General features: G+C 42.6%; 2 protein-coding genes across 3 annotated transcripts in view; one reads left to right on the top strand and one right to left on the bottom strand.

Annotated features, from left to right (window-relative positions):
* The window catches only part of NLRC3 (NLR family CARD domain containing 3), a 40,590-nt gene extending 35,409 nt beyond the window's left edge, over window positions 1-5,181 (top strand). The window contains exon 21 of the transcript XR_002122779.1: window positions 177-5,181. The gene's annotated coding sequence lies outside the window, so the exon portion shown is untranslated. The remainder of the gene's footprint in view (window positions 1-176) is intronic.
* IFT38 (intraflagellar transport 38) overlaps window positions 4,468-13,485 on the bottom strand; it is a 51,773-nt gene continuing 42,755 nt past the window's right edge. The window contains exons 7-10 of one of the 2 annotated variants that reach the window (XM_019632898.1): window positions 12,055-12,162; window positions 9,062-9,117; window positions 8,730-8,786; window positions 4,468-5,545 (exon numbers count right to left, since the gene is read on the bottom strand). In XM_019632898.1, the coding sequence (XP_019488443.1) occupies window positions 5,396-5,545; window positions 8,730-8,786; window positions 9,062-9,117; window positions 12,055-12,162 (371 nt within the window). In that variant the 3' untranslated portion in view covers window positions 4,468-5,395. The remainder of the gene's footprint in view (window positions 5,546-8,729; window positions 8,787-9,061; window positions 9,118-12,054; window positions 12,163-13,485) is intronic. The other variant, XM_019632899.1, reaches the window with a different exon arrangement.

Below are 13,485 nucleotides of genomic sequence, written 5' to 3' on the forward strand. Positions count from 1 at the left end.
AGAGACCAAAAAAAAATACTTTCTCCAAGGTTTTTGCCATCTTTTATCCATTACAAAATCCTTTTTAAACATGGATTATGTCTGGCACATGTTCTTTGGACTCTGCCACACTGGTTATCAACAGCACATTAAATGTCCATGCCTTAACAGTGCTGTTCTACGTTGGGCTTCCATAGCTACCACTGTGGCTGCAGCTTCCCTCTGAAGACAAGCGAGCTGAGCTTCCGCGTGGCATCAATCCCCGCAGACGTCTGTTTGTGTTGAAAGGGAAAAGATCCCAAATGGACACCACAGCTCTCATCAACGAAATAACCAAGGGAAATGCTTATGAAGATTATAAAATATCATTTTTATATTTGAAGAGGAAGCAATGTTGTCCCAAATGTTTCTTTGAGTATTCAGGCAAGAATCATCAATGGATGCTAAAACCATGAATGAAAGCCTATTAAGGAAGAAGATATCCACAGTCTCAAAGTATCACCCCACAAAGGGTGTTTATAAGGGGGAAAAGATACCTTAAATAGAGAACTTTTAAAAGTGCTGCCTTAACAAAGTGATTAAACTTAATCACCAATAATGGGACAAATGGACATCAGGGGCCCCTGTGATACACTGAGAAGGACACATCACTGATGTAGTATTCTTGCCAAAAAGGTTTACCTGAATCTAAGCCAACAACATCCAAATTAAGGGACATTCTGCAAAACCACCAACCAAACAACTAGCCTGACCTCTTCAAAAATGTAAATGTCATGAAAAATAAACAAGACTGGGGACTGTTTTAAATTGAAGAAGACAAAACAACTTAATGTAAGCTCTTTGATTGGATGCTAGACTGGAGGGGGGAAAAATCAGTTATAAAGAACATCACTTGGAAATTGGGGACATTTGAACATGAGTCTTGTGTAGTATTTATTGGATTAGCTCTTCTAAAAGATATTTTTGCTGGATATAAAATTCTACATTGAAAGTTTTGTCTTCAGTACTTCCTAGATGTTGCTATATTGTCTTCTGGTTTGTGCTATTTCTGGCTGAGTTGAGAACTCAACAGAACAAGAGCTGCAGTAGCCAAATGTTGGAGAAAGGTGTGCCATGCAGGAACCTAGCACTGGAGAAAGCAGTAGAGAAAAAGTGCGCTCTCCAGGGATTTTGAGATCAAGCCACACTAGAACTGGGAGAGCCTCTACCTCCTCTAAAGTCGCTCGAGCACCCTCTGCTGACAAGGCTTAACATCTTGCTGGCTGACAAAGGAGAAACATTACAAGAAATAGCTCCGTTATCATAGAGCAGGCCAAAAGGTGAATTTGCAGCTGAGGCAATAAACTGATAGCCAATAGCCAGCACAGTGGGATTTGTCTTGTTTTACATTTTGGACAGTTTCTACTGCTATTCTGTCTTCAAGGTCAGTCATGTTTTCTCCTGCAGTGTCTGATCTACTCTTAATCCCAGTTTGTATAGTTTCATCTCCTTTTTTTAATCTCTAGAAGTTTTGTTTGAGGCTTTCTTTATACCTTCCATCTCTCTCCTTAATATGCTCATGCTTTCCTCTACAATCTAAATATATAGAATGTAATTATAACTGTTTGAATGTCTTTTTCTACTAATTCTATCATCTATCATTTCTGGGTTTGTTTGGGTTTTTTTGCCTGTTTCTTGATTTTTCTCATTATGCCTGGTAATTTTTTTATTGGATACCAGACATTGGGAATTTTACCTTTCTGGGCACTATTTTTATATTCCTTAAAATATTCTTGAGCTTTATTCTGGGACTCAATTACTTAGAAACAGTTGAATCTTTTCAAAACTTGCTTTTAAGCTTTGTTAGCCAGGATCAGCCATTCTTTATTCTAGGGCTACGTGGGCCCACCTTCTGAAGCAATGCCCCAGTATTCTGGGTACTCTACCTGATGCCCAAGTCAAGAAAACTATCTATCTACAATAGACACTGTAGAAATCCAGGTGTAAAAGATTGTGAAATCAGCTTTAGCTTTCTTACCCTAAATAGTAGCATCTACCCAACTGGTTACCTGGTATGCATGTTTTCAATATAAAGTATGAATTTAAGCAGAATGACTCCTAATGTAGACTTTACTTCATCAATTTCTCTGTCATTCAACCCCTCCCATTCCATGACCGGGAGTTCCCTTCAGCTAAAAAACATGTTTCCTTGCATAAATAAATAAATAAATGCAAGCACTCTGCCCCTCCAAAATCTTCTTTGCCCTCTCTTCTCACTTGTGACCAGCCACTTTTCTGAACAGTCATCAATACTCACTGTGTTGATTTCAAACTCCAGCCTCTTTTCAACCCATCAATTGCTATCTGACTTCTGGCTAAAGTCACCAGAGATTTCCTAATTGTCAACATTAATGGCCTTTCTGACTCAACTTCATTTGCGACAAGGACCTAGCACTTGTTCACCTCTCTCTTCCTTGGAAATTCTCCCCTGCCTTGGCTTTCATAACATTACAACCTTCCAATCCTCCTGCCCTCTCCTTACCACTCTTCTTCAACACTCTTTGAAAAATTAAAAGTACTTTTTCCTAATTATTAAAGTAAAATATAGTCACTTTAGAAAACTTAGAAAATACTTTCCCAGCCTCTTTTTCTGGCTCTTTGGTGGACTTTTCCCTTTAGACACAGGTGTCTCTCAGGTTTTCACCCTTAGCCCTCTTCTCATCCCACATGTTTTCTCCTGAGGAATCTGATATGCAAATGATCCAGCCCTTACCTCTTTCCTGTCGGTATATTTATCTTTTTAAAAATTCATATTCATCAAAGCAACATACATAGTAATACACATAGTTTACAAAGCCAAAGAGTATTGCTAGGTTTATAATGGAAAACAGCAATCTTTTGTCCTGTTCCTCCCCTTTTTGAATACCCCACCTCATAAAACTAAGTATCCTACATACACTATTTCTTGCTTTATCATTTTAGAGAGTATCTATTGACTTTCTAGTATGGGAAATGGCACTTGTTACGTACACCTTATATCCCTACTTTTTGTTTCTCCATCCTTTCAACATTGTTATAGCACGATTTTTAGTTAAATCATTATTTAATGTTTATCTTACGACTTTATTAGTACTGATCATTGCTGAGCTATTTTCTTCCTATATAATTGTTCTGTCTAGAATTAACAGCTGCATTATTTTTAAAATTTACTTAACATTCTATGTCACTACTGCTTAATCTTTCCAAACTGTCCAATCGAAGTGTAAAATCTAAACACTATTTCTTACAGACGCATTGGTTATTCGGTTAGTTCCGTTTTTCCCTAATGGCATCTCTTCTTGAACCCTTTGTCTTCCTGCTCCAGTCACATCCTTACGGAAAGACTTTTGTTCTGAGTAGGAGGTAGAACCTTTTAGTTCCCTTCCAATTCAACCAGTCCTGGATTCTAGCACCCAAGAGTCTCCTGGGCCAATCTAACAGCTGTGATATTTATGTAGTATGTTGCTAACCTAGAGAGACACACTTTCCCTTCAGTTTGACACTGATACTATAGTTTAAAATGCTAATGAAAGAGATCTTGCATTTATTTCTTCTTGCCCCAGCTAAAATGGAAACAAGTTCTTCAGATAGCTAACTGGAAGTCCCTAGACTTTGTTCTTGATGGCTACTCCAATAAAAACAGAGGACTTAAAAACTTCCTCTATATCTTCTGTCAATACACATATTTTAAAGCATTTTAATAGATTCTTTAATTTACACAGTTAAAAAAAAACTGTCAGCAATGCTTGTTTTTCATTGACCTAATCATACAATTTTCTTCGGGGCCTGAGTCTGCTCTGCTGTTTGGCTAAATCCAAATGACACCACGTCACAAAGCACTTGCACATATTTGACTCCTGGAGCCATTACAGTGACCGAAATACACTACTAACTATGATCAAGTACTTGAAGCCCCTTTGTTGACAGAAGCTGCTGAAGTCAGGAAGTGCCATACCAACATGAGACTGCACAAAGTCAGTTAACCAAAGGATGAAGGAATCACCCTTTACAGCTGTTGCCGCTACCTGTGGATGTGTTATCTGTAGCTTGGGTCAGACTTCCATGCTAATCCCCATTAGAAGAAAGCAGCACATAAGAAAAACATATACATTTTTAGGTTTTTTTTCAAAATATAAGTCAGGCCAGACTCAGGAAAACCAAAGCTATAACATCCAAGAAGATGCAGTGACTCTTTTGCTCTGAGGTAATTAGCATGGTTCCCATCACACCTATTCCCATTTAGCTTATCATTTTAAAGATGGCACATCTCAAATTACTGGTGAATTCACTGAATGCAGAATGTTTAAAAAAAGGGGTAATCTCATCCATAAAACTTAGGAAAATAAAGGGGAAAAAAGCAAAGATGATAAAAGTAATTGTCAGTCTCCTAAAATTTACATGTATCATATTAACCTGTGAAATTTTCTTGAGTATTTATGTTATTGGTGCAAATAAACAAAATAATTATAGTTTCAAGTAAAACTTATTTAATAATATAAAAATATGGTATTAAATACATGTATTAAGAGATAAGTAACTTCAGGACTCTTCTGACTTTATAATTGAAAAAGAAATGAAAACTGTTCTGTGCTTTCCATATTAAAAAACCAAAACAACGCCACCTATCTGTCACTTCTCATTTCACAACAGGGAAATTCTAGTGCTACTCCACCTAATTCAATTCTGGTTTATTTTTTTAAATCAGAAGCACGAATCTGTACTAACATGTTTTCCTTAATTTGATTTCCTAAAAAAGAATGTCAGCCTTCTGATATAAAATCGAGTATTTATAATCTGGAGGATCTATGTGTTGCCTGACTTTCAAGAAAAATTGGTTTTCATCTAACTTAGCTAACTTTCACTCAGAAAATTTTAGTAAAATAAATTTAAAGCTTGGTATTGTGAGCATGCAGAAGAAAATAAGACTATAAAATGAAATAAAGGCTAGAATTAAAAGCTTATAAATTGTACAAGATATTAATAGTCAGACACTCAGCTATAATTCCTAAAGTGAGTTCTTGTACCCAGTCCCAGCCCCACGTCTGTCCCTCTGACTCTCAGAGGAAATGTGTAACAACGATAGCCAAGACTCACATAGAAACTTATTTCTCCTCAAGTTTTTGTCCTGTGGATGTGAATAACTAAGAACACATGCATTTCCCAAGTTTTAGGAGATAAATGAGGAAAAGAAAAGAAAAATCATCTTTGGGGTTCGCTCTGGTTCTTGTTAAGCTTCATGGAGTAACACATAGGAGGCTAAGAGAAAACAGGTATTGCTTCATTAACAATGAGTCCAGCAGGCTTAGGGAACAAAATATGTTTCCTTTCTAACCTTCTAAGTTCCTGTTTACCTACAAATCTGAGGGTTTTAATCTGCCTGGGTCCTTTGGCAAGAAGGTCAGAAGTCATTGTCACTCTCATCCAGGGGCTCAGGTTTCCGGACCCTTTGACTGGGCTTAGCTGGTGAGAGAGCAATGCTCTCATCTTCCAAATCGTCGTCGTCTTCTTCATCATCTTCCATGTCAATCTCACTGTCCTCTGAGTCTTCCTATAGGAAAAAGACAGCAAATACAACTGAGGGTCCCATCTCGTTCCTGACACCTTGTTGGTGAGACTGTACTTCACTTTTTTACTAGTAGACCAAAACCTAGCAACACCTCCACGTGAAGAAAGAGATTGGCAGAGAAGCGTCAGGCGTAAGAGCAGACCAGCATCTAGATGTTGCTGGCTGGAATACATAGATTACTGTATCTTCTACCAGTAACCTTCAAACACCAACGTGCAATCCAAGACTGGCGCTGCAGGGGCTGGCTTTCCCACTGACGTCTCAGGAGCAACAACGGACCTGCATCGAGGTTCGCTGGATGCTGCTTTGTTCCTGATGGCCCAGAGACCCACCAGTGGAAAGCAAGGAGGGTGGAAACTTGAGAGAGGGAAAAGGGGCTTATTTCAGCTTTTGCCAGACTGGAGATGGAAAGCCACACAGAAAATGGGCATAAGGAGCCACACAGGAACTGGGTGTCCCAGGTAAACCAGGATGGTCAGTCACGCTATCTAAATCATTCCTAACACCATACATATATGCTACAATTTTCTTCTTAAAAAATGAAACAAAACCCCCCCTAAAACTCAATCCTACCTTCCTCTCCAGCTACTCTGCCCTGTTTCTCTATTCCTCTCACAACAAAAGCTCCTTGAATGAGTTCTGAACTCACCATCCCCGCCTGTTCCCCTCTCACTGCCTCTTTAATTCTAGTCAGGCTCTCACTCCAATCCCCCTAAACTGCTCTTGTCAAGGCTGATACGCTCAGTGGATTCAAATCCAATGGCTATTTCTCCATCCTCCTGTTTGACCTATGGGCTCCTCCTTCCCTGGCATCCACTTTCTGTCCTCCAGAGCACCCTTCTCTCTGGGTACTTGCCCCACCTCACTCCAGCAACTTCTGTCTCACTTGCCCGACCCGCTTCATCTCCCTGACCTCCACAATGCAGGGTCGGTTCGAAGCCTCGGGCCTTCTCTCTTCTCTTTGTTCTCTCTCCCCAAGCAATCACATATATCCTTGCTTTAAGACCACCTAGATATGAACATCTCCCCCAGCGTAATCTCCAGCTCAGACCTGACCTTTGAACTCCAGATTTAAATTTCAACTGGCTCCTCAGCACCAGCATGTGGATGTCTAACAGGCAACTCACACTTAGCATCTCCAGAGCCAAACTCTCAGTCTGCTCTCCAAGCCCCTCCCTCAGGTCTGCCCCAGCGCGGGAAATGAAAATTGTGCTTTCAGCCAATTATGCCACAATCTAGGCATCCTTCATTCTCTTTAACACCCCGTGTCCAATTAACAAAACCTGATGGCTCTTACCTTGGAAACATATTCAGAATCTCCCAACACCTCCGCTGCTACCACCCGAGGCTAAGCCACTGCCACCATCGCCTCTGAACTAGACTACTACAAAGGCATCTCTGAAATGTCAGTTCTTGGCACTCCTGGGCTAAGGATTCCCCAGCATTTTCCCATTGTACTCAGAGAAGACGCTGACTCCTCATCTCATCCTGCACAGCCCTGCACAGCCCCTGCCGCCTCTCCTGCCGCTCCTCCCCCGCAGTTCACTCCAGCCCAGTCATACCCGCCACCTCTGGTCCTCAAATGCAGAAACCATATTCCCTGTGACCAGGATGCCCTTCCCAGCACCAAGCCCCTGCTTGCATTCAGGCCTCTGCCCAAAGGTCACCTTATAAGAGACCTTCTCTGACCAATCAAAAGGCATCCTCATTCCTGTCACTCAGTTTTCAAACCTGGTTTATTTTTCTTCTTACCACTATGACCCCTGATGGATCTGCGTCACTCCTGCGGGACTGTAAGCTTCAGGAGGCCTTGTTTCTAGTCACTGCTATATTTCCTACAACCCATAACAACACCAGGCACATAACAGGCCCCCAATAAATATCTGTGGAGTGACTGAGTGAACACATGAAGGACAAACCTCCATGCCTAGTTGGGGTAGGTGGAAACAGCCTCCCTGAAAAAAACAAGCAACAACAGGCACACAAGAGATTTTAGCCACAATAAATCATCTGTTCTGAAAAGTAGAAAGCTATAAAAATGATCAAGCAAATCATAATAAAAAGGCCAGACAGTGCTCTCCAGGCATCAGTAGCTGCCACACCAGACTTTCCCTATCTCTGTCATAGATGGGTAAGACAGGTGGATACAAGCTGTTTAGCCAGCCAACCCCTACCTTAAAACTAAGTGGTTTCTCTGCTTCTCTAAAGGCTGTTTTCTATGTATTCAAGGCTCTATCTTCTCTATGCATCTTGTCCAGCAAACCTGAGTGACCTCTCTCTCCTGTGAATTTCTGTGACAGTACATACTGCTGGTACTAAATAAATGGATCTTTGGTATAAGAACATAAGGCCCAGGCCGGCCGAGTGGCTCAGTTGGTTAAGAGCTCACTCAGAGTGTGAGCTCTGAGCAACAGCAGTTCGAGTGCCGCCCGAGCTGAGCTGCTGCTGAGCTGCCAACAGGTGGCAGGATGGCTCAGCTAAAAAAAACACCACAAAAAAACGTAAGGCCCATGCTCTGTCTCTGTGCAGCCACTAGTGCCACACCCCAGACACATGCTGCATTCAACTTGATGGGAAGGTCTATGATCTGTGTCAGTCTAGTCACCCTTTGCCTCTTGGGACTCACAGCACTGCCAGGGTCTGCAACAAAGCAGGAAGGCCCAGAGTGACAGATGGTATAGCTCCACCAGCTGGGCCCCTTGTCTTCCCATTCTGATTCATTTCCCAGTCAGTTATCTACTCAATAACGCTCAAGGTGCCCACAGCCTCTTGTCCAGCCTCTAAGGCCCTGGTCTCAGGAAAGCCTCCTTTTTACGTTCCCTCCCCAGGGTGGAGCTGAAGAGAGGGCTGGTCTGGACCCTGGGAACTCAGCAGCATCCTTTTCTTTCTAGTTAACAGTTCAAGGGCCAGATAATTCCCCAAGCACGACCATTCTTGTCTTTTGACTCAGTGCCCATTCCTCCTCCTTAGCATAGGGAACCTTTAGGTAATTTCACCATTCACTGTGGGATCCATTTTGAGTGGCTTTTTGCCCAGGAGACAGGGGCATCACTTTTGGGGAAGGCTCTCTGCTAGCCCTGAGTGGGTGTATACACACACACACACACACACACACACACACACACACACACACACACAAATGGATGAGATGAAAAAGAAAACCAACCTGCTTCTTGGAGCTGGAAGTCTTGCATTTACCTAACAGAGCTGGTGCTGCTTCCATCTTTGGAAAGCGAGAATGGAAAGAACATGAGAAGGAAAAAAAAAAGTAGGGCAAGCAGGTTCATTTGAAAAGAAATGAGCCATCAACAAGCAAAGAAGACAGTTCCGCTTCTTGGGAGACCAAACTCTGCCACAAATCCAGTGACTGGCAGGGCTGAGAAGCCACACCTCAAGCTAAGACTGGAAGACATGCTTAGCTCCTGGCTAATCAAGTCTATGAGGCCAACTTCAGACCAGAAGGAACACAACTGCTAAAAGGGGCTGGTCAGGACTCACATCATCATCAGAGTCTCCACCTTGCATTGTGCCCACGATGCGTTTGCTAGGTCTTCCTGGAAGAAACAAAAGCATAAAGAAATTGCAAAACCCTTGTATGTATGGTATGAAATTTCATAAGGTATGAAATGGCATTCAAGACTTGCTTTCTGGGCTGGCCAAGTGGCGCATTCGTTAAAAGTTGGCTTGGGATGCCAGCTCTGAGCAGCAGGGCCCCGGTTAGGATCCCACATGAGGGCCAGTGACGCTGCACCTTCTACAGCTAAGATGGTGAACAACAGCTTGACCTGGAGCTGCGCTGTCGTGAGTCACTGGTGACGGCATTGGCTAGAGTGAAGCTGTAGTGGGCTGCCATAAGACGGCCAGTGTGAGTGGCTGGCAGCTGGTGTGAGTTGCCAAGGGCTGCCGTAAGCGGCTGTCCAGATCTGCCTCACCTGGGAAGAGCGCAATGATAATACCAACATGGGCCAGTGAAGCGACGTCCTCCACAACTAGACTGAAGCACAACAAAAGTTGTCTGTTCCCCTTCCCCAATTCCCCAATAAAATCTAAAAAAAAAAAAAAGATTTGCTTTCCTTTAGAAAATTGGGAAAAAGAGGAGGATCATAAAAAATTTACTCATGTAGCATCCAACTAATGAGAACTATCAACAAATGGTAATAGAATTTCTGCATTTCCACATTGAAAAAAGGAAAAGGGCAGTAAAATGTAAACATGAGTCATAAATCAGAAAAACAAAGATGCATCATTTCCATGTCTTAAGGATAAATCACTGAACCTCATTATTAGTTTATACTCAGAATAGGTATGCTATCTGTTGAAAAAAAGATATATTTTTCTCACTTTATGGACCAGTTTCACCTGTACTTTGGTCTGAGCTTCAAAAGAAAAAAAGTCGAACTATCACAATTAGATGCCTTTAAAAACACCATCACTATCTGAGTGATTCTCCACTCATCTTTGGGAAGCTGATGTCTAGATATGACTTCTACAAACAATCAGGAAAGAGGTGTCATTCCCTGAGGGCAGTCAGAGTGCTGCTCTCACACCCGAAGGCTGAGTAGGAACACCCATAAGCCCAGGGCCAGGCCTCTGAGGGCAGCTCAGGGAGGAGCTCACTCAGGACAGGCCTGGATGTGACCACCAAGAACTATTTACAGAAATTTCTCCTGGGTCAGATGAAATGCAAATGTTGTACTGTTTCACTCGTGCAGTGAGTGGTCAGCAGTAGAATTTAGGAGCATCGGTGCCTTTACTAGGTTCTACTGAGCCAATCACATGCCTGTTTGGAGCCTTGGCTCCCATATGTAGAATGGGAGTTATAACCTCTACCTACTATTGATGTCATGAAGCTCTTAAAAAATAAAGGGAAGAAAAAAGAAATCAGAGCATCTAACTATCCTATGAAAAAAGCAAGATGCAATAAAGACAGCTAGGCCTAGAATAAAAGAAAGCAGTTAACAACAAAAGTTAATATAAGGTCTGGCCGAGTGGCACGTTGGTTAAGAGCTGGCTTGGGAGGCCAGAGGGCCTCGGTTCGGATCCCACATGAGGGCCAGTGACACTGCCCTCTACAGCTAAGATGCTGAACAACAGCTCAACCTGGAGCTGGGGAGATGTGAGTCACCGGCGACCGGCGACAGCGGAGGCTGCAGCCCCTGCTGCAGTGAGTTGCCATGGGCTACCGTGTGTAGCCAGCAGCCAGCATGAGCGGCCAGCAGCCAGCATAAGCGGCTGTCCAGAAGCCGGCGACTGATCTGCCTCGTCCGGGAAGAGCGCAATGATGGTCCCAACTTGGGCCAGTGAAGCAACGTCCTCCACAACTAGACTGAAGAACAAAAACGACAGCAACTTGTCTGTTCCCCTTCCCCCAATTCCCCAGCACTGTTCCCATCCCCCTAATTCCCCAATAAAAATCTTAAAAAAAAAAAGTTAATATAAAATGACGAAAGGAAGATGATTTACCACTTAAATTTATTATGTATATAAAAATGCAATTGTGCTCCAAAAAGTAACAAGTGGCAGATAAGAAATGTTTTTAAAGGCAAATTTAGTAGTATCTATCAAAATTAAAATTTATATAACCTTTGACCTAAGAATTCCACTTTTAATGGTACAACCTAAAGAAACACTTGCAGATAGATAGTAAGTTGCACATATAAGAAAAAGAGTAGAAATAACTTAAATTCTATCATTATGGGAATGCCCAACTAATTATAGGTATAGCCATACTATGGAATACTTGTGCAGCTGTCAAAAAGAATGAAGCAGATCTATATTTTACTGATATGGGAAGAGTTCCAATTTATTTATAAAAAAAAGATTACAGAACCATACATATATAGTCTGGTCCCAATCAGGTTAAAAAATGTTTCAGGTGACCTTTGCATCCATATGAGAGAGAGAGAGAGAGAGAGAGAGAGAGAGAGAAAGGGAGAGAGGGAGAGAGAGATGGAAGAACACACCCCCTAGGCCACTGGCCATGACCCCTCTAGGGTGGGCAGTGGGACATGAGGAAGATCCCAGGGGAGCACCCACATTTTATTGCTTGAATCTGTTGCAGTGAGAAAGCAGAAATTAGAAAAATATTTTATAAAGGCAGAGATGCCTGTGTAAGTTCCTCGTTTGTGCATTAATTCTCTGACCATAAGGGATGTAACTGCACTGAGAGCAGTTTGGACCGAAGAAGGGCAGAATGAAGCTCAGCAGCAGAGGCGGTGTGTTCCTGCGGCCTCTGTGAGACACGCCAACCCACAAAGAAGAATCAGCCTTTCCTGGGACCACAGGTAAGAGTATTAAGTGGCAAAGATGACCACTGAGCAGTTTAAGAGCTGAATCCTGACAATCAAGGCAAGATAAACCCTGGAGCAGAGCCACTCACGCTGTGCTTCTGGGCCTTGATACCAAGCAGCCCTGACCTAATCCTGACTGTCACAGGCAGCCTGTTCTGTGACACGCACAGGGAGGAGGGCGAGCAAAAGAAGACATGGTACCTTGCATGAGCATCTCCATGGCGGTCCTCGGCTTGGACAGCCGTCTCTCTTCCAGTTCACTGTCAGATTCATCATCCTCCTGGATGTCAATGTCCGACTCATCATGACCTGGCAAGAACACAGAGGACAAAAAAAAAGGGGTGGTGGTGGCTCCATCCTTACTTCTAAACCAATCTCTGTCTAGTAAGGCTCTTGTGCAAGTCATCTGCACTTCTCAGCCTTTCTTTTGATGCATTACATTTTATGGGCTCTCAGGATTTGCTGACAGATGCTTATGAGTAGTGAAGAGTTAATGCAGACAATAGGCTGGTTCATTTTCTTAAAACAATTTTCCAAAGCAAGAAAAAAGTGGGTCAGGTATATTAGATAGAAACACTATTCCAGTATATGAAACTAAACAACTGAATAGCTAGCTCTCGAGGTAGTTGAGAGTTCTTGGTTAGTTGGAGGAAAAAACATTCTCTGTTCAGCCTTAGGCTATGTTACCAGAATTCAAGCTCCTTAAGGATAACAAAGATGAAGCAGATGCCACTGAAAAGGCCAGCAACTGCACCAAAACAAGACAGGAAGCAAGAAGGAGACCAGGCTAGGAACGGCCTAAGTGGGGTTGGCTGAGAAAGATGGCAACCCTAGTGACTGGCAGTGAAAACTGGTGCTCATGATATTCTTTACTGTAGAAAATTCCATGATAAAGATATATACAGAAAGGTCATTCTCAATGTCATGGTCTTTTATATTAATTTCTTAAATACTCTTCTGGAGTTTTGTGCAGGTTGAACATTTCCTAATGGAAACCTACAGAAGGAGAGTTTCCATAGTGGGGAGAAAAAGCTTTCATTGCCCAGCCTGATTACTCTGCGCCCAGGGAGAGAACGGGTTTTAAGGATGGGCTGGAGGAGTTTGCAGTTGCTGCTCTGATCACTGACTCATGATTCAGTTTGGAGGTATAGTCAGTACTGATCTACAGAGCTTAGCTCCTGCTCTAAGGAGTAATGAAATGGCAGCTGCGTCTAGCTGAGCACTGAGGGAAAGATTTCTGCTTTCTTTAGCTATGGAGAGAAGAGCTATGCTCTACAGCACAGAGGGCAAACCTGGGAGCCAGGAAAAGTGTCAGTAACAGCATCCTACAAGCCTCCAACACAATCGATCTGAAAACTACCACTTTACAAAAGCCCTTACAGAAAATATGATTAAACATTAACATAAGTTAATGACTGTAAAATAAAATCAATGTTCAGCTTAGTTCACTTTTTACTTCACCCAGGAAAATTATGACATTAAAACCATACCCGGGGGCCGGCCAAGTGGCATGATGGTTAAGAACTCGCTTGGGATGCCAGAGGGCCCCGGTTCGGATTCCACATATGAGGGCCAGTGACACTGCCCTCTACAGCTAAGATGCTGAACAACAGCTCAACCTGGAGCTGGGCT

The sequence above is a fragment of the Hipposideros armiger genome, unplaced genomic scaffold (genome assembly GCF_001890085.2).
Source record: "Hipposideros armiger isolate ML-2016 unplaced genomic scaffold, ASM189008v1 scaffold_1192, whole genome shotgun sequence".
NCBI lineage: Eukaryota > Metazoa > Chordata > Mammalia > Chiroptera > Hipposideridae > Hipposideros > Hipposideros armiger.